We start from the raw sequence: 23021 nt of genomic DNA, 5'->3' as shown, positions 1-23021 counted from the left end.
TTCAAAAAGAGTTATGTACCACAATGTTCACTGCAGCACTATTTACAATAGCCAGAACATGAAAGCAACCTAAGTGTCCATCAACAGATGAATGGATAAAGAAGATGTGGCACATATATACAATGGAATATTACTCAGCCATAAAAAGAAACAAAATTGAGTTATTTGTAGTGAGGTGGATGGACCTAGAGTCTGTCGTACAGAGTGAAATAAGTCAGAAAGAGAAAAACAAATACCATATGCTAACACATATATATGGAATCTAAAAAAAAAAAAAAATGGTCCTGATGAACCTAGGGGCAGGACAGGAATAAAGACACAGATGTAGAGAATGTACTTGAGGACATGGGGAGGGAGAAGGGTAAGCTTGGACGAAGTGAGACAGTAACATTGACATATATACACTACCAAATGTAAAATAGATAGCTAGTGGGAAGCAGCGGCACAGGACAGGGAGATCAGCTCAGTGCTTTGCGACCACCTAGGGGGTGGGATAAGGAGAGTGGGAGGGAGACGCAAGAGAGAGGGGATATGGGGATATACGTATGCATATAGCTAATTTACTTTGTTATACAGCAGAAAATAACATAACACTGTAAAACAATTATATTCCAATAAAGATGTTAAAAAAAGAAAGAAAGAAACACGCAACTGATTCTGGTCAAGAGGTTCTGAGCAAAAGCCTCTTCTGTGCTGGAGTATTTAATTGCTGATTCAAGACCCTGCAGCCCTGCTCATCCCCTACAGGGACAAACCTTGAAGCACCATGTTGAGATGGCAGCCCTGTAAGAGGGTGTGGAATGACTCGTGGGACAGAGCATCCACTGACTGTGCTCCAACAGTGTGAACCATTTATAAACATTTACTGCATTAAGCCATGGAGTTTTTTTCTTTTTATTGGAGTATAGTTGATTTACAATGTTGTGTTAGTTTCTGCTGTACAGCAAAGTGACTCCGTTATACATATATATATTCTTTTTCAGATTCTTTTCCATTATGGTTTATTACAGGATACGGAATATAGTTCTCTGTGCTATACAGTAGGTCCTTGTTGTTTATCTGTTTTATATATAGTAGTGTGTATCTGTTAATCCCAAACTCCTAATTTATCCCTTCCCCTCTTTCTCCTTTGGTAACCATAAGTTTGTTTTCTGTGTCTTTGAGTGTTTCTATTTTGTAAATAAGTTCATTTGTACTATTTTTAATGCTACATACAAGTGATATCATATGATATTTGTTTTTCTCTGACTTACTTTACTTAGTATGATAATCTTCAGGTCCACCCATGTTGCTGCAAATGGCATTATTTCATACTTTTTTATGGCTGAGTAATATTCCACTGTATATATGTAACACATTTCCTTTACCCATTCATCTGTCAATGGACATTTAGGTTGCTTCCACATCTCGGCTATTGTAAGTAGTGCTGCTGTGAACATTAGGGTGCATGTATCTTTTCGAATTATAGTTTTGTCCGGATATATAGCCGGGAGTGGGATTGCAGGATCATAAAGCCATTGAGTTTTTGAAGTGATGGGTCACCTCACTATAATGTAGCCCACTGTGCCCAGTATTTCTAACCAAATTTTGCATAACTTTCGAGCTGCTATATGCTTATAAACGTGCCCACAAATCCCAGGAACAGGCAGTATGTGAGGTCTAGAAAGCTGCCCCAATATTTTCTAAACATTTTCAGGAAGATATTGGTCAAGACGTCAAAAGGCCAAATGCATTTAGAAAACAAAATCGCACCTGAATCAAGATCTCCGTTACGGTCAGCTGAGCTCTGATGTTTTTCCAAGGGTGAAGACGAAGGGTCCCGCATGCTAGAAGCTGACACGCTGTTCTCCATTCTTAACAACTATGGATCGTCCTCTCTTAATTCATCCTGAAGGAAGAGTTACCTAAGGGCAACCAACAACAACAGAAGTCAGGGCACTGTAATTCACTGTGAAAACACTGTATTCACGCGTTTTTCAACTCTCCAAAAATAACGGTGTCCCATCAGAACTGCTACCACCTCATTACAACAGGCAAAATGCAATGTCATGTAACAGAAAATACCAGGACTGAAGACTAAAGAGCACATATCTACACACGGTCAACAACAAGGTCACGGCACAGAAGCATCCACTTTCTACAGGTCATCATCACCCCTAAGATGGACACTTTTTCACCAATAAATAGAATCGATGTGCCAACCTCCAATCTACCTTGGCAGCGTTGGCAAGACACTCCACCACCCTGCTTCTCCCTCCTCTCTCGTTGGATGCTGTGAAGCAGGAACACGCCCCCACCCCAGCATCCCCACACACAGGTAAGGTGTCCGCGGTCTCACAGGTGATTCGTTACCAAAACCAGTTAAAGAATCAATGCTTGCAAATAACGTGCTTTTTGACCAACTGGACTTTTCCTGTAGTAACATGGCTATTTCACACTTACATTCTGATAGAGTGGGTGAGAAAACAGGTAAAATTATAGCCGGTTCTCACCGAACCCTATGATCTAGTTTGTGTACATCACAGCCCATGAAATACCCAGACACATTCACTACTAAGGGTCAGCCCCTCAGGACTGGTTTGCCAAAATAAGGACCTGATTCCTGCATTTCACTCTGCAGGTGGCAGTAGGCACTGCAGGGTTTCATTCCAGGAAGGGAAATGATCAGGTTTGTTTCAGAAAAATCATTTGGGCAGCTGCATGCCAGACAGATGGACAGACAAGGGGAGGCTGAATGGAAACAGACTAAAAACAGAAACGTGCCAACTGGTAGGGCATCCCATGATTAAGACAAAAACTGAGAAATTACTACATAGTAGTTTGTAGCTCTTAATCCCCTACCCCATCCCCTCTCCCCCTTGGAGACCACTGGTTTGTTCTCTACATCTGTTAATCTCCTTCTGTTTTGTTATATCACTTTGTCTATTATATATTTTTAGATTCCATATATAAGTGATAACATACAGTATTTGTCTTTCTCTGTCTGACGTACTTCACCAAGCATAATACCCTCCAGGTCCACCCATGTTGTTGCAAATAGCAAAATATCATTCTTTTTCATGGCTGAGTAGTATTCCATTATATATCTATTTTAAAGCCATATGTGGCTAGCAGCTTCCATAGTGAACAGCCAGACCACTGCCTAAGCAGGCAGGAGTTTATTGTATTTGAGTTTGGAACATGTCCTAAATCATCACCAATTCTTGGCTCTCTTGAAGGTTGTAGTACAGCGAGCTAGTTAAAAGAGAAAATAGGAATTTTAAAACCTAAGGAACTTCAAAAGGAGACTGAGCAGTTTCTCCATAATATTCCACAAATCTTTCATCACAATCTTCCTAATGTAGTAGGCTTTCAGTGAATGTGCTGGTTTTCATCAATTTCAAAAGAGAAATAGTCTTAGCAGCTAAGTTATGTTATACTATTATTGCTTTTTTCATTCATTTACAAATTCAAGAAAATCATTTCACCTCAAAACGTAACCAGGCAGAAAGTTTTTCTTCAAGGAAAAATCTGTAAACCTAACTATTAGTAAATCAGTCAAGCCCTTATTAAAGGAGGAAAAAAGTTTACTTTTTTCAAGTTTTTAAGATTCCTATTGATTCAACTCTATCCATCTGCCTCTAACTAGATACTATAAAAAGGTAATCGGTGACTATAAAATAAGATCAATTTAAATGCACCAGACCCATCATTTTAAATAGAAGTCAAAAGCAACGACATAAACACCAAAACCCCACATTATTCTTTAAGGGCAAGTGGCAAGGCTCTGTCTACCCCCAGGTTGCAAAAATGTATTTATTTTGGCAAATGACATGTCACCGTTCGCTTCCTTGGCAATGTTTACTTTTTGCCTTCCCATAAAAGGTATACAACTTTGTACTCTCTTTAGAAGCCTTGCAAAATAAAATTACAAAGGAACAAAGTAAAATCACTTGTAATTCTAACACCCAGGGATAATCTCTTTTATTTTTATAGTATCTCCTCCTGATAGCTTCTCTGTGGGTTTTTTTTTTTTTTACTTCATAGGGAATTTAGAATTTTAATTCATTTTCCATTTAAACATCACATAGAAAGCATTTTCCCCACATCATTAAAATTCTTTGAAAACCTGACTTGAAATGATTGTATGACTTTTATTATAATATGAACAGGTTGTTTATTTACCATTCCCCTACTGCTGGCCATTAAGTTTTTTTTTTATTTTTCACCATTATGAACACTGTACTATGCGTTCTCACATCCTTCCCACATTTTAACTTTGTTGGTATCTTTTATGGATTTTTAAGAGCTCTACGTATCTTATCCCACAAAACTCTTGCAGATATTTTCCCCAATTCTCCCTTTAGTGGGTCCTTCTGATATATGTACGGAACGTGAGCTGTTTTTTTTAACTTAGTCCAATCCATAATTCACGTTATTTCTTCTAAAAACTGTATTCCTAAAATGTCCTCCCCCATTGTAAGATACCAGAAGTTTAACTTCCCTAGGGTTTCAAGTTTTACATTTTTAACCTATGTCCCCGTATGTTTATGCTCAAATACTTTGTGCGGTGCAGTTCTGAGCTGACCACCTCCCGCAGTTAATAATCCATTCCTACCCCATTGGGTTTTTAATACCCTGTCTTTACCATCCATGAAATTCTTACACGTACAAGACTGTGTTTCTATGCACCAAACTTTCCTTTAATTTTGAGAAAAGTCAGCAAAATAGGAACTATGACTGTTTATACATTCCCCCATCCTTAGTTCAGCGATCACTGAACTTGGGGCCATTTAAGGTAGGTTTATAAAGGGGTGACAAAGGTTTTGCATGTCCTGGGAACCCAGACTCATGGCTTGATCATCACACGGCATTCTACTGTGCACAGAATGTACCAGAACCTGCACACAGGTAGAAATGACCGTGCACCAGAGGCTGTTAAGCATCTCCCACCCCAAATTTCCATTTCCTCCTTTGTGTGCAGGGAGGACTAACTAGTTAACCAAAATAAACACTGCCGGGCCATCCTCGAAGTTGCATGTGGTCGCACCACTCTGTTCTGGCCAGTGGGAAGTTTGCGGAGTGAATGAGTTCAACCAGAAGGTCACACGCTTTGGAGGAGGGGTAGGCCTTTACCAGTCACCCCCAGAGCCACCTGAGATCACGCAGAGGAAGGCCCCACTGATGGCAGAGCTTGGTTCTGCCATCAGCTGCAGACGATTACTTCAAGAGAAATAAGCTTCTATCCTGTTTACACGGCTCTATCTGACGGTCCCTGATACACAGCCAATCCCAAATCTCAACAAATACACCCGAGAAGGACCACGCCCCTTTGTAATAAGCTTGTCATTAGGATGATTGGATTGTACTCTAGAACTCAGAGTGTTCTCTAAGTTTTTCATCAATAACGCCAAAGGCTGCCTCTGGTTTATTCTGCACCACCACCCCCGAAAAAGTCGCGGTTCACATTAAATTCTGACCAGGTGCTTAAACCTCGAGGAGAATGAGGTCTGTAGGAAATGAAAAAGGATCCCCACGCAGCGGGGACTCACCCCCATGAGCCTAACTTCTAAAGAAGTCGGGGGTCAGCATTGCCTTTAATGTCATCGACTATTCAGTGGTTCTCAAAATTTAAGGAAGAGCAGAATCTCCTGGGGGGCGCGTATCAAAACTCAGACTGCTGGGCCCCCTGCCCAGAGCTTCTGCTTCAGTAGATCTGGGATAATGCCTAGTCATCTGATACCTCTAATCAGGTGATGCTGATTGCTGCTGGTCCAAGGACCACATCCTAAGAACCACTGCTTTATTAAAGGAAGATTTTTGCCTGGGTTGTTTAGAGAGAGAAAAATAGTTCCTCATCAAAATGTATCTATCCTAAGTACAGTAGAGAACATAATATTTCTGCAGTCATTTAAATGTGGGGAGAGGAAGGTTGGGTTTTGTAGAAATGGTTTTGCATTAAATAACGTGCATTAGTTTTGCATTATAAATCATTTTCCTTATAGAATACCTGTTCTCTGAATGCCATTGTTTTGCAAAGTCAAGATTTGCTTTACCATCTGCCTGAAGTCAGGTGAGCTTGTTGTCCGTAAAAGTTCGACAAGAATTACAGTACCAAGAACTTATTGTGTTGATTGTTCATGGCAGAGCCATTCTCTTCGTGCAGCAATGTATCTGGACAAATTCTTTTTCCCAGCCTCAGTTTTCTCAAGAGTCGAGAGGAGATTGGATCACATCATCTCTAGGAACTCTTTGTGTTAGGTCCCTCATTCCTAGCAGATATTTTCCCCAGCTTTATTGAGATATAATAGACTAGCAGATGATTTTTTATATCAGTTATGTCTGCATATAATTTCAAAAGCCAAATATTCTACAAGGCTTGTACATGATACACCCCTCCCCCCCAAAAAAAAGAAACAGCAGTCTCCTGCCCTTCTCCTCCTTGAGGCAATCACTTCCAACTCTATTAGCGGATTGTTTTGGCATTCATCTCATCTCTGAATAACAGCTTACTTATTAATTGTTCAGTTTTTGTCTTTACCAGGTGATACTCTACCACTCACATCACCTCTCTCTCTCTTTTCATATATATGTGTGTGTGTGTATACATATATATATATACATCCTCCTAATAGGTATGATCCCATTACTATGGCTCTAAAAAGACATTACAGCAGATCCATGTGGTGTACTATGATTACTTTTCCTTTCTCACCCAAGTTTTCCCTGGAGTTAATGATGGCCTTGTTTCTTCCATGACCTTAGCTTTCTACATACTTTTCACCCTTTCAAAGCCAATTTTTCCATTCATTGTCTAAATCTCTCGATAAACTGAGATATATAGGTATTTTCTTAATTTCATCTTGAAGTAATTTCTACCAAGGCTTTCTGTTCTGCTCTAATCTAGACTAACTGCCTTCTATGCCTGGTAGCAGGTGTTATCCTGAGATCTTGCTTCACTTCTTTTATGAGATTCTCCTCTTATTCTGTGTCCCAGGTCTTCCTCACTTGGTTTTCTCCCACCTTTTCCTGTAGCACATTCTTCAAAAGGTTCCTAAGAAAAGATTTAGTAGAAACATGTGCAGTCTTGCATAAAAATGTCTTTAACCTGTTCTCACGTTTTAACCCATAGTTTAGGTGGGTAAAAAATATTCTTTACCATATGATCCAGCCATCCCACTCCTCAAGCATATATCTGGAAAAGACAAAACTCTAATTTGGAAAAGATACGTGCACCCCAATGTTCATGGCAGCACTATTTACAATAGCCAAGACATGGAAGCAGCCTAAATGTCCATCAGCAGAGGAATGGATAATGGAGATGTGGTACAGATATACAATGGAATACTACTCAGCCACAAAAAAGAAAATGAAATTATACCATTTGCAGCAACATGAATGGACCCAGTGACTATCATACTATATGAACTAAGTCAGGAAGAGAAAGGAAAATATCATATGATATCACTTATATGTGGAATTTTAAAAAACGATGCAAATGAACTTATTTACAAAACGGAAACAGACTCACAGACATAGAAAAAAAACTTACGGTTATCAAAGGGGAAGCAGGGGAAGAGATAAATTAGGCGTTTGGGATTAACAGATACACACTACTATATACAAAATAGATAAACCACAAGGACCTACTGTATAGCACAGGGAACTATAGTCAATATCCTGTGATAATCTATAATGGAAAAGAATCTTCAAATATATATAAATATATATATGAATCGCTTTGCTGTACACCTGAAACTAACACAACACTGTAATCACCTAGATGTCAGTTAAAAATCCTAAACTGGAAAACATCCTCTCTTAGAATTCTGAGGGTTCCCCACATTGTCTTCTAGCTTCCACTGTTGAGAAGTCTGGTCCCATCCTAATGACCAGATCCTCTGATGTTCTGAAATTTCACAATGAGGTACCAAATGGTGATCTGCTTGTGGCTTGGGGGCTCTGAATGACTTCCTTCAAGATTGGAAACTAGTCTTCAGTTCCAGGATATTTCCTGGAATTACTGCCAATTTCCTCCCCTCCGTTTTCTCTGTTCTTTCATTCTAATATTCATTCCAATGTTGAATCTCGTTAACCTCCCTCATTTTCCCTTTTATGCCCCTTTACTCTTTAATCTACCATCTAGGGTATTTCCTTGAATTCCTCTTCTAGCTCTTCTATGGAGTTTTACAATCTAATTTCAAGAGGCTCTTTTTAACTCTTTGAATATTCCCTTTTTCCATCCTACCTTGTTCCATAGATGTAAAATCTTCTATTATATCCCTGAGGCCATTCATGATTTTTTTTTGTAAGATGTTTCTTCTCTCCTTTGTAAGAGCAGGTATTTTTCTCCCTTGGTTAGTTTTGGTCTCTACTGTTTTATATTAGCTGCCTACCTCAGAAGTCTGGTAATACTTTGTGGTTTCTCACGTTTATGAGTGGGGAATGAAAAGGCTGACTGACATCTCAGCGCGCAGGGGTGAAGACTGTACACCTTGGGAACCACTGCACAGAGACCCAGCTGTGTCCTTCCCAAAGGAAACCCCAATGTGTCTTTAAGTCTTTGCTCTTAGGTTGGTCAAATTACACAGAAGAGGATTCTCCCATATGCTAACACGAGGGCTGGGAGGGGGTCTCCCACCTCCTGACACTGGTTTAGAAGGGAACATCCCAGAAACACAGTCATTTCCTTCCCTGCAGTGTAGGCTCTGAGAAACAAGATCTCCCTCCTAAATCCACAACACTAAAAAGCTGTGCAGCCCCAATTTCAGATCTCCAGACGTGTGTCAATAAATTTTCTCCTTTCCCTAAGCTAGTGCTAGTACCCCATTTTTCTCCTTGATTTCTTTATTAGACGTGATACATGTTAAACTATCATTGTACAACTAGACTTTGAAACCAAAATTCTCAAAGTTCAGGTGAAAAAGTGAAACTTTACATTGGATTAATGAAGATACCTTAGCATTAGAAATCACTCTTCTCTCCATTCATTGAAAGGCAAGGTCCAAAGGCGTACTACTCAGAAGGACTCACTCCAGTGAGCATTATTATAATAGCAATAAAAGAAATGTCGCATTTCTTTTCAGTTACCCAATTATCCAGTCCTTTCAAAGGGACCTGCCTTAAACTAGTTCAAGGAACGGGCAATTTTCCTACCGATGAACATGCTTACAATTTCAAGCTTGCTACTCAGAAACGGGAAAAAAACTGTGTGCAGTTGTTTTGTTTTTTATGTGACTCTGAAGAGAGACTCTTCCCCAAACTGAAAATTAAAAGTGAAGGCCTAAACTAAAAGCTTATGGAATTCCAGACATACTCTAGCTGCCCTTGGAAATCTAGCATGTCTAAATCACAGAGAAAACTGCCTCATTTCACACTCCAGGAATTTCAAAATGAGCACAGGACACCTAATCTGAGCTAAGACCTTTCCAAACATTTCCATCAAAATGGAAAATCTCAGAGGATTCGGAAGGATGCACAACCCACGTTGTGACCAAAACCTGATCTCTGAAAATCACTGCTTCCATTTCCCTAAGAAGCAACATGCAAATAACAGCCTGGAATCACAGAGTATCTGCAAGTCCCATATTTGTAAATGGCTCTGAAGATGCAAAGAGGGGTTAAGCGCCCAGGCACTTATCAAGGAAGGCTCCCTTCTCTTTACACGCACCCTGTCACGCAGATCACTCTGTTAACAATGCAGGATGAAGCCCAGCTCTCCCCACTCTCACCAGCCAACACAGCCTCTCTCAGAAGAGACAGGCCTTCCCGATTCCATCATCAAGGGAGACGAACTGATTCTCTGGGGCGCGAGGTTCATGGAATTTTGCCATCTACCATATGCTCAGAGCTTGATTTACCTTGATTAGGACCACAATCTCCTGGCCATTTTGCAATTGGTTTTCATCGGGTTTTCACTCTAAATAGATTGAAATCTGACGCAAACTGCTGCCCCAGCATAAGAAATGCTAAGTTTTCACATCCCGATTCATACCTCCGTCCTAGGAAATAAGAGATGTAGGGGATACGAGGAGGTTGAGGAAGAAATACCAGGGCTGGCGGTGGCCTACGATTCCCACAATAGCAAATTGTGTCCTCTGATTCATGGTTTTAACTGTCACCTCTTAACCTCCCAACCAAAGGGCAAGCGTATCACTCCAGACGGAGCAAAATCGGTCGTTCAGAAGCGGGCATGAGAAAAATGAGAAAATGAGCCTTCCAAGTTACTCGCTCGAGAGAAGAGAACACCTAATCCAACTGCAGACGAGCTGTGCCCCATCCTGGAAGTTCATTTACTTATTTATTAACTATTTATCTATCAATTATTTATGTATGATTCACTACTTATTTACTGTCAAGACGGCAGAGGCCTTTCAAGACCCAGTTAAATCTACTATAAATCAGTCTTTGCATCAAGGTAGTGATACAGGGTTTCTTACACCAGAAATTTACTTCCAAGCCACAGAGGTAAACACCAACCTTAGGTTAGCTTATGACTGACATGAAGTACTTGACACAGAAGAGCCTGGTTGTGGGACCTTATCAAAGAAGCATGATGTTTCAGAATTAACGCAGACATTTAGTGCTAACATCTTGGACAAACTCCAAACATAGGATTTCCCCGTCACCTACAAATATTAGGAGGAATGAATTCGAGCAGCGATTCAAGGCTGTAACAAAGCTAAGTAACCTCATATTCTCCAGGAGAATTGCATCTCACATCACACACGTGTGCATGAGTCATTTTAGGGAAGCTAGCCCATGTGTTGTACGCACAGTCATGAGAACTCAAGAAGTAAAGAAACCTTACAAAGGACCCTTCTGTAAGCTAGACATGCATAGATAACATCTAATCATCAGCATCTAATTTTCTGAGAGGATGTTTATGAATCAGATGACTTCGAGCAAGACAGATGCAGAGCAGTGATGCTTTGGGGATACCACGCGGTCATCCTGCCTTCAACTAAGACACCGACGATGAAGAGTACCCATCAGGACTCTGCAAGCCCACCTCTGAAGGATGCGGCCAGAGAGTCACCGCAGCCTGCAGGGTTCTGCAACGGAGCTGAGGATTCCTAAAAGAACTGAAGAGCATTTCAGGTGCTGACTTTAAGCCACAGCTACGTATGCATAAAACTGGGCACCAATCACATGGTATCAGTGATATCATTTAAATGCAGAAAGGAAATGTACTGGAGTAATAAGATAGTAAATAATCAGATAGTAATAAGTGGAGCCCATCCAACTGCAAATCATTATGCAAAGTCAAGAAAAACACCCTCATTTACTTTGGTTATAAAGAACTTGGGAAAGGTAACAAACCCTACCGAAGACTGCAGAAGATCCGGTTTTACCCCATAATGTAACCATCACTTAGCAGAATGTACTCTTGGCCTTTTTAACTGCAACAACAAGCAACACTGTTTTCATCTGCAAAACACAGGGACTGTTCTAGAAGCCTCCTAAAGTCTCCCCTCCCACTCAAACATTTCAGGAAATCTGGGTTTTCCCAGACCTTCCTGGTTAAAAGTGTATGTAGTAGGAGAGAACAATGTAGCATCCGCTCCAACGGAATAAAGGCTCAAAAAAGGAAACAGTCACCATGGTCTAAACTGGATCCCAAAAGCTTTTGTAAAAGAGCGGGGGTCGGGTCCCCAATGCCCAGCTGGCTACTCAAAGTGTACAATCTGCTACACTGCCCAAAGTCGCTCTAGTTCACAGTGCAGGGATGAAAAGGGGAAGAGGGAAGTCTGCATTTTGAAGCTGGCTGGGAAGAATAAAGCATATTTAAGTTAAAGTTTTAAAGACAATAAATGACAAGGACCCAAACTCAAGGCTCCAAACATTCTGTTACCGCTGAGCCACTCTCTGGCCTCCAAGCAGAACATCAAAAAACACAGAAAACCAGGGCTGGTAGGTTTGATTCCAGAGTTGGCTGTTTTTAGTAACAGTGCTGTGGACTGCTGGAGACCAAGGTAGAGGGGAGCAGAGAAAAACAAGTTGCTGCATAACCATCAGCCTTATTAAAATGATGGCATCCGGGGGGTGGGATGAACTGGGAGACTGGGATTGACATATATACCCGAATACGTATAAAATAGGTATAAGAACCTGCTCTATAGCACAGGGAACTCCGCTTTGCTGTACAGTAAAAACTAACACAACATTGTAAAACAACTCTACGCCAACAAAAAGTAAATAAATAAATGACGGCATCCAGCTGTTCACATCTCCTTCCCTGAAATCAGGGGAGCACATCTGGCAGGGGTTCAATCCATTAGGCGTGTGGCCCTGAAGGATCTGGGAAATTGTCAGCTTCAGTATGAAGCATCATCAGCTATGTTCTGCATAACTTTCTTTTCTGTTTCGTTAGCACACTGAGGTGAATGCTTCTTGGAAGACTCTGGACCTGGCTGACAGACCCCTCCCAGAACTCTACTCAGCTAGAAGAGCCCTCTCCCTGTCACCTGCCACTGGATAAATATCTGAAAAATCAGCCCCCAAAACACAAAAAACAAAAATCAAAAAACCTGGGAGGTAAGTCTCTCCAACACACATCTTTTTATCTTCTGGGGCTTTAAAAAGCCTCTTCTTAATTAGGCCACGTGGAAAATTAAGGCTGAGAACTGAGAATAAGATGGACAAAGACAAAATATGCAGGATGAGGCCTGCAGCATTCAAAAAAGGACCAAAATCAGGCTGACTGGTCAGTGGAAATCTTAGCAAATCGATCTGGGCAAAATGAGCAAAACAGGGTCCAACCATTAGCCTGCAACAAACAGCTAGAGGTTGGGGTAGTGATTTTACATCTGCGGTTTGTATGTTTACAAATAAAAGATGATGCATTATGAAAGAATAACTATGGGGCTTCCCTGGTGGCGCAGTGGTTGAGAGTCCGCCTGCCGACGCAGGGGACACGGGTTCGTGCCCCGGTCCGGGAAGATCCCACGTGCCGCGGAGCAGCTGGGCCCGTGAGCCATGGCCGCTGAGCCTGCGCGTCCGGAGCCTGTGCTCCGCAACGGGAGAGGCCACAACAGTGAGAGGCCCACGTACCGCAAAAAAATAATAATAATAATAACTATGATTAGAAACAGATGAACTTTAACCTAGTGAGTTAATATCAACCATGATGTTAATTAAGAAAACAAGTGGGATGCCTGGAACAGTAAACATCTGCACTCTGGATCTCTTAACATCATCTTCAAGACCCCTGTCCTCCAGTTCACAAAGACACAGGTTAACTCTCTCCAGATAAACCCTCACCTCCCCCCACACCCCCCACGTACCTTCATTCTAAGGCTGCCCTTGTCCACTTCTCTGCCCTTAGAAAGGCAGCGTCTTCCCTACAGAAATGTATGCAAACACCAGAGGAATCCAACCGAAATTGTGGCACTGTGCTTTTCCCTCCACCTCCCTAGATTTTTCTACCATTCCACTCTTTTTTGTTGTTGTTATTGGCCGAGAGACATGCAGGATCTTATAGTTCCCAGACCAGGGATCGAACCCGTGGCCCCTGCAGTGGAAGCAGAGTCTTACCCACTGGACCAAGGTCACATGAAAAGCTCTGAACCAGAACTGGGGTTTCTAAATTCCCAAGACTGGTTCATTCTAACCATCCGGCCATAGTGTATTCACACCATCTTTAGTGCACTTTCTAAAATAATGCCAAAGCCACTTTCTATGAAAATCCAGCTACTTTGAGTTGGCAGAACTTGACTTTTAAGGAAGTGAAATCAACTTCCACTCACATAGGGTAAGTGGAGCTGGCTTTGAGCTGTCAGCTTCAAGCGTGACGTCAACTCACCCCTGGAGGAGCCTGAAAGGAGCTGATGACCCAGGAGCAAAGAGAAGCAGAGTTGACCTAGACGTCCCAGGGAGAACAGCTTTGGGGTTTTATCTTCAGTTTCATACCACAGAAGAAAATAATCCAATAAAACATCAAGAACTTCAGTAGAATCTAGGAGACTGTGCTCACGAGTGGCCAATGCTACTTAGAAGGGAAAATTCATACTTCCTTCCCCAGCTTTCCATGCTGTCTGATTTCCACTCTCCACTACTTCTACATTTTTAAACATATTCTCACCCTCTTTAGTGGGTAGTGTCTTTCAGAGAGGAGGGGGGAAGAAAACAGACTTATATTAAAGCCAATTTTTTTTTTTTGGCCGCGCCACGTGGCTTGTGGGACCTTAGTTCCCTGACCAGAAATCGAACCCAGCCCACGGCAGGGAAAGCACCGAGTCCTAACCACTGGACCACCAGGGAATTCCCAATTATTTTTTAAATCAAGATGAAGTTTCAGAAATTCAACACTTTCCAAAGCTTTAATGGTCAAATCACGTGACTATGAACAACATTCTTTCCCAACCCAGGAACACCGCGTAATTTCACTTCACAATTTAAAAACAGTGACTTAAGCTCTGTTCTCCCATGACTGTCTGAACTGAATGCAAAAGGAAAATGCTCTAGTCTTACTGTTTCAATAAAATATTTTAAAAAAACAAACCTATTTGTGTGGCCCTGTATAACCTCCCCAAAGCCTCAATAAATTACCGATAAAGATACCAGCACTCACCTATAATGATTAAATAAGCTATTGTACTTAAATTGCTAGGCTGTGTCTCACACATAGCAGATAATCAATACACACAGTTTCAAGACAGTTTAAGACTAGGATTCAAATCCTCACTCTCTCTCTTGCTCAAACTTGCTAGCAAATGACTCAGGCTCCCTTTCCATCTCCCCATGTGCAAAATGGAGGTGACAACGCTCATAAAATCGAGAATATACAAATACAAACAATTCGAAGAGTGGCTGGCAAATAGTAGATGCTTAAATAAGTAGTTACTATTTTTTTTAATATTAGTCTGAGTAAACAGATAATTCCAAATCAGAGTAATCCCACAACCCTTTCAAATCCAAGTGTGTGTTTTTTCAGTGAGCATCTGTTTGAATTACCTTTTGCATGAGACTTTGTAGGAACTTGCGCTTGGAATTTCAGATGCTCGTATTGTAGCTGAAAGTGATTGAGTTCATAATTCAGTTTTGAATGAAACAGAAAAAAAAACAACAACTTGCCAAATTTATGAGAAAGGATGCTTAAATAACCTTATAATGTGTCTTTTCTCAGCCAATACAACTGCAGGGGGAAAAATAGCACAGGATACAAATCTGTCCCACCTTCCCCCGTCCCACCAGCTCCAAACCCCTCCTTTGTAGTCACAACTGCTGAAGCTCTTTGCCACTCGCTGACACTTCAGAATTCACCAAATGCAACGCATCTACCAAAATGTGTCACTTTTGTTTTTAAGAAAATCAAAAAGAATGAAACCAAAAGCACAATGGATTCTTTCTTTAAATCAGTGTCAAAGACATCTATCTTATCACAAGAGTAGAAACCTACATGACAAGAGAGCAAAACCTTTACAGTAGTGAGTATCATCTTACGGTAACATGAAGGACCCTAACTATCAATGTATAGCGAAGAATTAGCACGTTTTAAAATTCTCTACGGACTAACCAGATGGGGAGTAGGATGGTGGCAACTTTTAATCAGAACGCTGCTGTACTGATCATGCAAAACCAATCCTTTAAGATTTTATTTGATAACTTTATATAAATCATATAACATTCCCTCTTAGACCGCAAGCTCTAAATTGAGTATCTTCCTTTATTTACAGTACACTGTCCTGTCTATAAACATCTTGTTTATTTACACGGACCTCCAAACAGCCAACACTTGGTTTAGCCAACAAGATCAAGTTTTCTGAGAATGTCCCAGGACATTGTCAGTCTTACAAAGAGAGGAAGTACTTGCCCAGTGGCCCAGCCTGAAGGGCAGGAATGGAAAATGGAGGGTCAGATCTGATTCTTTCACTGGCTGGGTTACCTGGAGGCTGCAGCCATCCACCCGCACTATGAATATAATTGAATAAGGTCCAAGCACACACCCTGTCTGGGCAGGCGGGGTAGAGAGGGCTATTTGGAACGGCCCCTTCTAGTCCTAGGAATTATTAGAGCAAACTCAAATCAGGTTTTTCTTTATGGCCTGTATTCTTTATGACCTGGCCCAGGCCCTACCATTATTGGGATTATATGTGAAGGCTAGAGGGGTGTGCCTCGATTTTCTCTACACCTCTCCTTTTCCAGAGCACAAGTGAAATCATGACCCCAGGTGGAACTTGCATCCCTTAACAATAACCACGTTACTTCTGCACAGTGACCTGCGTTCAAAGACATCCTCTGTAATGATGGCCAGTAATGTTTCCACCCTACCTTCCGGACAAGAGTCTGAAAGATGAATCACTTGAACAGGTCTGCATAGATGTGTCGAACCACAGATCTTTTTTTTTTTTTTTCCCAAATAGAACCATGGGGATCTCTGAGTGAGATTCCAGTCCAAAGCACCTATTTTGTAGATACGGAAGTTGAGGCTCAGAAAGATGACATCCAGTAACTGGTCCAAGGTCATACAGCCAGATGGAAGCATCGCTGAAACTAGAAGCCAGGCTTCCTCCTGATTCTGTCATCGCCTCCTCTGTCAGGAATCTTCCTTACAAAACAGAGCTGTCAGATCACGGGTCACCACTACAAATGCACAGATGGTTTGTCATGACAAGTATCATTTCCCTAACCAGTTTTTCTTACTTGTAGAATGGGAACAGTCAGTTACTACTAGGGCAATGTCGACGTAAGAACAGTCAGGAAAAAAAACACTGAATGTGTCTTGAACTATGGTCCTAGTTTCTTTTGGGGACAAGAACCTTTTACAAGTTCTCCTTTATGGCCTCTACACTGTTACGGGAACTCCAAAAGTTCCAAAAATAGTGAAATACTAAGAAAGAAATGGTATCTAATACTAGAACTGGAGGTAATTCAAATTCCACAGTAGACTACTTTTGTTCAAATTATTTTAAAAAAAAGAACTCTTTTACTTTGAAATCTTCTGCATTTTCACTACATGTGCTTCTCTGATCCCAAAAGCACCGTCTATCAATTCAAGGGAAGTCTCATTCACTTACTGCTCAGAGCAATGTTTCCATCACCCAGCATTTTTGCTCAGATTTGGCAAGTCCTTTGGGGACAATGGCACAGAGAGAAGGGTGGAAAATGCCTCCTCAACTGGAGTGGGCAAAATGGGATCTGATGACCCAACAGCACTCCCAGGACAGCAAAGGAAAGTCTTACTATAAAGAGAAAAGGGAAAAAAATCACCATGGTTTTCCCCTTTCTTCAGGTCCCTCTTCTGCTTCCAGCTTTTTTTTTTTTTTTAAGTCAAGAATCATAAAGCTAGTTATCATAAAGCTGGTTTGGGGAAACCAGCAAGGTTTCCCAAAAACTTAGTCCACAATTTCTGCAAGAAAACATGAAGAGGAAAAGCCCTCTCTGATCAATTACTCCCATCATTAGTGAAATTCATGTCCCAGCAGATGGCTCGTTTGAGGTTCAAGATGTGGGTAACCTAATGGGAAAGGGGAAATACTCCTTTGTCACCCCTGCAGGTCTCAGCTAGCACTTCTAGAACAACACACATCAAGACAGACTGGCTGATGGAACTCTTCTCTGGGGTAAGGGCTGCTGAATCGCCCTGCCACTGGGCAGTGGTTTCCACTGGCCCTGGAATGGGTTCTGCGCACAGCTTGGGTAGGGGACTGGAGGGTTTCTGGTGCGCATGGGTGTATGGTCCCCCGCCCACCCCGGCCACCTTCCAGGCAGCGGCAGGGTCCCAGCAATGAACCAAGATAAAAATCTGAGACTACTTATTTATGGAAAGGAGGAAGCAGAGTGTGTGCAAATTTAATGCTTCGAACGGAGAAAGTAGCAGATCTCCTATCTCAAAGGACAGCCTACCCAGCAATTCTATGTGACCACCAAGGCCTCTCCCCTCCCCCCCACCTACCCGCTCCACCTCGCTCCCCACCCCCAAAGACTTCCCAGGAAACGGGGCCGAATTTGAGCCTGTTTTCGCTTTTTCTCCGACCTGGTGAAACCTGGGTCCATTTGCTTGGTACAGACACGCCAATCGGTCCCCCGGGTCCCTCCGCTACGGTGCAAGGGTGGAAGGGTGAGGGAAGGTAGAGAGCGGCGGCGATGGATCTGGATTCAGGCAGGGTCTGCCCGCGTCGGAGGCAGTTTCCCACCAGTGGGCTCGGATCCGCCGCGGCTGCGCCGCTGGAACCGACAAAACGCGGCGCGGGGACCAAACTCTCCGGAGTCGGGGCGGAGCGCGGGGCCTGGAGCCCCAGACCCTCAAAGGCGCCGGCGCTCGGGGTCCAGGGAGGCACCGCGGGGGACGCCCGGGTGGGTGAGCAGTCTCACTTCTGCACTGAAAGGAACGAGTAGCCCTGAGGCCAGCCCCTGGCGCCCTGCCCTTCCTGGAATCCCACCCAACTCTATAAACCCAAAGATCCCGAAAATTTCGAAAGCGAAACTGCAAGCAGGTCTACAGAAGTTTGGAAACGGCCTCCCAGGCTTCCCAGCGTCGTGTCCGGACTCCCGACACCACCAATGTGGTCAAGGACGAGCGGCCCTGAGAGTGGCCATCGCTCCGCAAGGCCACCCTCCGCGTCCCCGGGGCACCTCCCTGCGTTTTATACGCATGAAAGTCCCCAGCCCCGGTTTCGGGGCGGGGGTCGGCCGTGCTCCTGCCTCGTCTCGGTTCCTCCCTCCTCCCGCTCCTACCCAAGAGAAGGAAAACTTGGGCCCTGCGAGAATCCTGTGGAATGTTCTTCGCAGTCGGTTGTATGTTCGCTTCCACCGCACAGCTCGGTGCAAAATCGCAGGTTTCGGGGCGTTGGAGTGAATTGTGCGCTTGTCAGCCGCGACGTCAGGAGGACGAGGGGAGGGGTTCCCGGCTGAAACTGCAGTTTACAAGCACAGAGCCATCTTAGGCTGGTTTCCACTTGGGCGAAGCCCACGGGAGAGCTGTCCCCGGGGGGACGCGCGGGACCGGAGCGCCGGGGACGCGCCGCGCGCTCGGCCCGGAGCTGGGGGTGCGAAGAGCGTCTGGGCCTGAGGGTCGCGGATCGCTCAGCCCCGCCGCCCAGGTCGGAGGGAAAATCTGCCGCGGGGTCTCGCATCTTGGTGATGCTTCCCCCCAGGCCCCACCCACGGGCCGCCGCGAGGGACTGGCCTATCCGACAGCGCGGCGTCCGTCTAAGTGGGAAGACAAGCTGATCCCACCGGTCCTCCCTCCAGGCCTCTGAAAATGCCCAGAGACCACGTTTCTGCGGTAACTGCAGACCTGGCCAGCGCTATCTTTTTAATCCTATGATTTAAAATCATCTTGGCGCACTAGGAAGACGCGCCATCAGGCCACGGGCACAGAGAAGGTCCCCCGGACCGGCCCTCGCCTGGCCCTGGGGACGGCGCGCGGCCGCCGTGTGGCCCCAGTCCCCCAGGTCCACCCCGCTGGCACAGTTGCGCGACCTCCGCTCCGCGGCTGCATCCTGGCCACTAGCGACCCCTGTCGGGGACCCCAGTTCCCAACTAAGGGCGCTCGGTTTGCTTGCTTTCCCTTGGGCTCCACTCACAAGCTCCGACTTTGCCCTCAAACTCCGCTCCCTGACCCTCTCCCGGGCCGGAGGCCGGCCTTTCCCCGGCACCTCGCCGCCCTCTCAAAGCCCAAGGCGACACCCCCGCTCGCTCGCCTAGAAGGCCCCTAGCGGATCCAGCCCTCTCGGAGCCCGATCAGAGCAAGGGACACTTTCTTACGCTAACGCTCTCCCCATCCCCCACCGCCCCTAGAGCGCAACTCCAAAAGCAACTCCTCCCCTCCCCCATGCACGCTCTGCAGCGGAGGTCCGCGCGCCCCCGCCCTTCCGCCGCTGCACTTTCACTCCCCCCACCCACCCACCATGCCCCGGACGCCGGCCCCCCCACCTCCCACCCCACCGCGGCGCGGCGCGAACTGCACCAGGTGCCCACCGCTAACTGCAGCGCGCCCCCTGCACACAGAACCCCACGGACGTCTGCAGTCCGACTTCACCCGAAACCCTGGACAGTGAGTCCTTTTAATAAGCACCTCCCCGCTCCACCTACCGGGCTTTACGCACACAGAATCCAGCATACAGAGAAAGAGAACTGGTCTCCTAGAAAGCCGAAATAAATCATTCCCTCTGCCCTCATGTATTTTGCACCACGTGTCAGCAGTTTGTCATGTCAAATCATGGTAGGGTCTGGTTCCAAGACGCACACACGAATTCAGGGTGGATCTCTTTGGCACCCTCCCCGCCAACTGCACACACAGGTATGCACACTGATCCAAAGGCACACAGAGCAGTTGTGCTCGGATGCCCCGGTCCGGGCCAGCGGTACCCCTCTGCCCTTTAGCAATGGACTGGACACACGCAGACTCTAACCACGGAAAAAACTGGGGCAGCTCATTCCCTCTCTTTTTTCCCATTTAATTCGCTAAAGCAGCTACTGGAGTAGTCAAAGAGAGTTGAAACTAAGAGATGGCACCTACGGTTGGGTTTTTTCCCACCTCAAAACCTTTATTTTCAGTTTTTAAAAGCCACCTTAGCCCGCCATATTGAAACTGGCACAGCTTCTAAATACTCCTTCGCCGCCGTTGCTTCCAAGAAAACACGAGTACGGATCGGGCTCTGGACTTGCGTCTGGCCACCGCAAATCAACCACTTCCCTCACCTAAGGCTCCCCCTCTCTCCGGTTAATCCCCTCCCGCCGCCTCGGGTCAAAAATCAGTAAATATATCTAGCAGTTCCTACAGTTGTTTTTTTGGCGGATTTTACCAACACACACACACACATACACACACACACACACACACACACACACACACACACACACACAGTAAAAAAATAAACTCCCAAACCAGATCAGATTAGTAATTGAAAGGTCATATGAGAGTACAACAGGAAAGCCCCAAGTGACAGGATATTACTTTAACGTAAAAGAAAAAATAATAATAAAGAAAAGAAAAAAAAAGAACAAAAAGATCATCCCTGCGGGAGCACGCTCCGAAACTACTACTGACAATTTCATTTCAGCTGCACAGGCAAATGTTTCCAAAGGGGGGATTCCGAATGTGCCCACGATTTTTAACCCCCTTGATGGCTGGTCTCCAGTCCTCACTCCACATCTTCTTCCCCCCGTCCCCCCGCCACCCCAAACACACACACCAAAAAAAAAAAAAAAAAAGGAAGAAGAAGAAAGAGACCCCAACGAGAGAGCGCGGGGTAGCAAGGGCGGCTGCGTCGCTAAAATGAGCGCACAAATGAGGAAGGTGGGCGGCGGGAGGGGACAGCTTGCACCCTGGTAGGAGGACACTTTGCAACTACGGACGGACCCCCGCAAGGCCGGGCTTTGCAAAGCCGAGGGACCGGGGGAAGGGGACAGAGGGAGCAAAAATGACAACCCGGAGCGCAGAGCGGACTTTCGGGCTCTGCTCCAGTAATGTCGCTTTCTCCTCCTGTCCTTCCCTTTCGCTCCTCTCCCTCAGCACCCCCTCCTCCAGCCCCCCACCCCCGGGCTGGCTCCAGCTTCCCTTTTTTTCGGAGCTGGAAAAAAGCTGACCGGCGCGCTCAACCTGCGGGCCGGAGGTCTGCTCGCTGGGCTGGCTGGGCGCGGGGACAGCGACCGCGCGGCGTCCTACCTGATGAAGTTCGTCCTCCCCGCGGCGTGGACCAAGACCCCGGGCGCCGCCGTGGGCGGAGGGGGGGGACACCGGCCTCACCCGCTAGCTCTGCTTTGCTCGCTCCCTGCCCGCCGCCTCCCTAGCGCGCCCGCTCCACTCCGCCGACTCCCACTACAGCCTCATTCCAATATGGCATCCTCTCTGTGCGCATGCCCGGCACTCTTTTTTAAGATTATTATTTTGTGTGTGTGCAGCGAACTCCTTCAACGACCTTTTCCAAGCGCTTGCAGAACGTCTTAAGCCAATTAGCCTGCGGGACGTTCCGCACTCCTTCCATTGCCCCCGCTGTGACGCCCCCCCGTGACGCCTCCGCGTCTGGGCACATTCCCCCCCTCACACACACACAGAGGCACATTTCACGCTCCCACTGCCCCCTCCCCGCCCCGCTCCCCTCCCTTTTTTTCTTTAGCTCCCATCCATACACGATCTGCACAAAGTTCCCATCACAGGCGTTTCCGCACACCCATCTGCAGGGAAATCTGGGCAAACTCCGCATCTCACTGGAACACTTTCTGTTTCGTCGGTTTGCAATCCCTCCGTGGACCAAATGTACAAACTTGCGCTTTATCCGCCGAAGGCTGGTTCCGAGCGGAGAGAAATCCAATTCTTTCCGCGACCCGCGTCCCGCCCACTGCGCCCCACCCGGCACTTAAACTGCGCTTTTTCTATGGAGATTGAAACATTTCCTGGCCCCTTAGGGATGGCGGGAGGGGGTCGGGGAAAGGTTTTCCAGGGAAACGAGCCCAGAGGGGTCGGAAAATTCAGTTCTCCGCTGAGATCGGCAGGACACAGGTAACGAGGGTCGCCACTGCGTGTCCTGGGGAAATGTCCGGGCCGGGGCGACCGCAGAGGGCACCTGGCCTGGGCTGGCTCTTGTAGGGCGGGAAAGGAATCTTGCCCGAGAAAAACGTGGCCCTCTGCGATGGTGGGAGTGAAACAGGGTCAGCGCAGACGGGCGCAGGGCAGGGTTTCCCGGCGGCGTGTGCGGGTTCGCGGGCACTTTGCCCGGGGCGTGGGGGGAGGACAAAGTGGAGCTCCCCGGCCCGAGCAACGGCTGGGCAGAGACTGAACGTAATGTACCCAATGCGGAAATGCTGGCGACGCCCGAGTGGGCAAGACGGAGAACTTCCGAAGGTGGGCTTTGCTGTACTAAGGAGCGAGGAGACGCTGCTGGGGGCTAGAATTTATTTCTGTGGGAAACGGAGAACTGACACGTTATGTCAGGGTTTTTGCTCTACTGTCACAAGGGGTAAAATTCCCCAGAGTCTCCCAATTGTGTCCATCTCCTTCTTAAGAACGTCTCTCGCCGCGCCCTCCCCTGGCCCGGGCCGGGGGGCCAGAGGACCCTGCGCTCCCAGGCTGCTTCGAGTTCGCAGCTCCGCCCTTC

The 23021-nt window shown here is 45.7% G+C and overlaps 1 protein-coding gene across 4 annotated transcripts in view; it reads right to left on the bottom strand.

Moving 5' to 3' along the window:
• Positions 1–22144, bottom strand: part of SFMBT2 (Scm like with four mbt domains 2) — a 209344-nt gene extending 187200 nt beyond the window's left edge. The window contains exons 1-2 of one of the 4 annotated variants that reach the window (XM_060293330.1): positions 22057–22144; positions 1753–1904 (exon numbers count right to left, since the gene is read on the bottom strand). In XM_060293330.1, the coding sequence (XP_060149313.1) occupies positions 1753–1852 (100 nt within the window). In that variant the 5' untranslated portion in view covers positions 1853–1904; positions 22057–22144. Of the gene's footprint in view, positions 1–1752; positions 1905–18657; positions 18746–19902; positions 19965–21592; positions 21730–22056 lie in introns of those variants that run through there. The other 3 variants (XM_030836909.2, XM_060293332.1, XM_060293331.1) reach the window with 3 other exon arrangements.
• Between the last annotated feature and the right edge of the window lie 877 nt (positions 22145–23021).

The sequence above is a fragment of the Globicephala melas genome, chromosome 2 (assembly GCF_963455315.2).
Source record: "Globicephala melas chromosome 2, mGloMel1.2, whole genome shotgun sequence".
Classification (NCBI taxonomy): Eukaryota; Metazoa; Chordata; class Mammalia; order Artiodactyla; family Delphinidae; genus Globicephala; species Globicephala melas.
The sequence above is the reverse complement of the archived record's forward strand: the minus strand, read 5'-3'. Positions and strand labels throughout refer to the sequence as shown.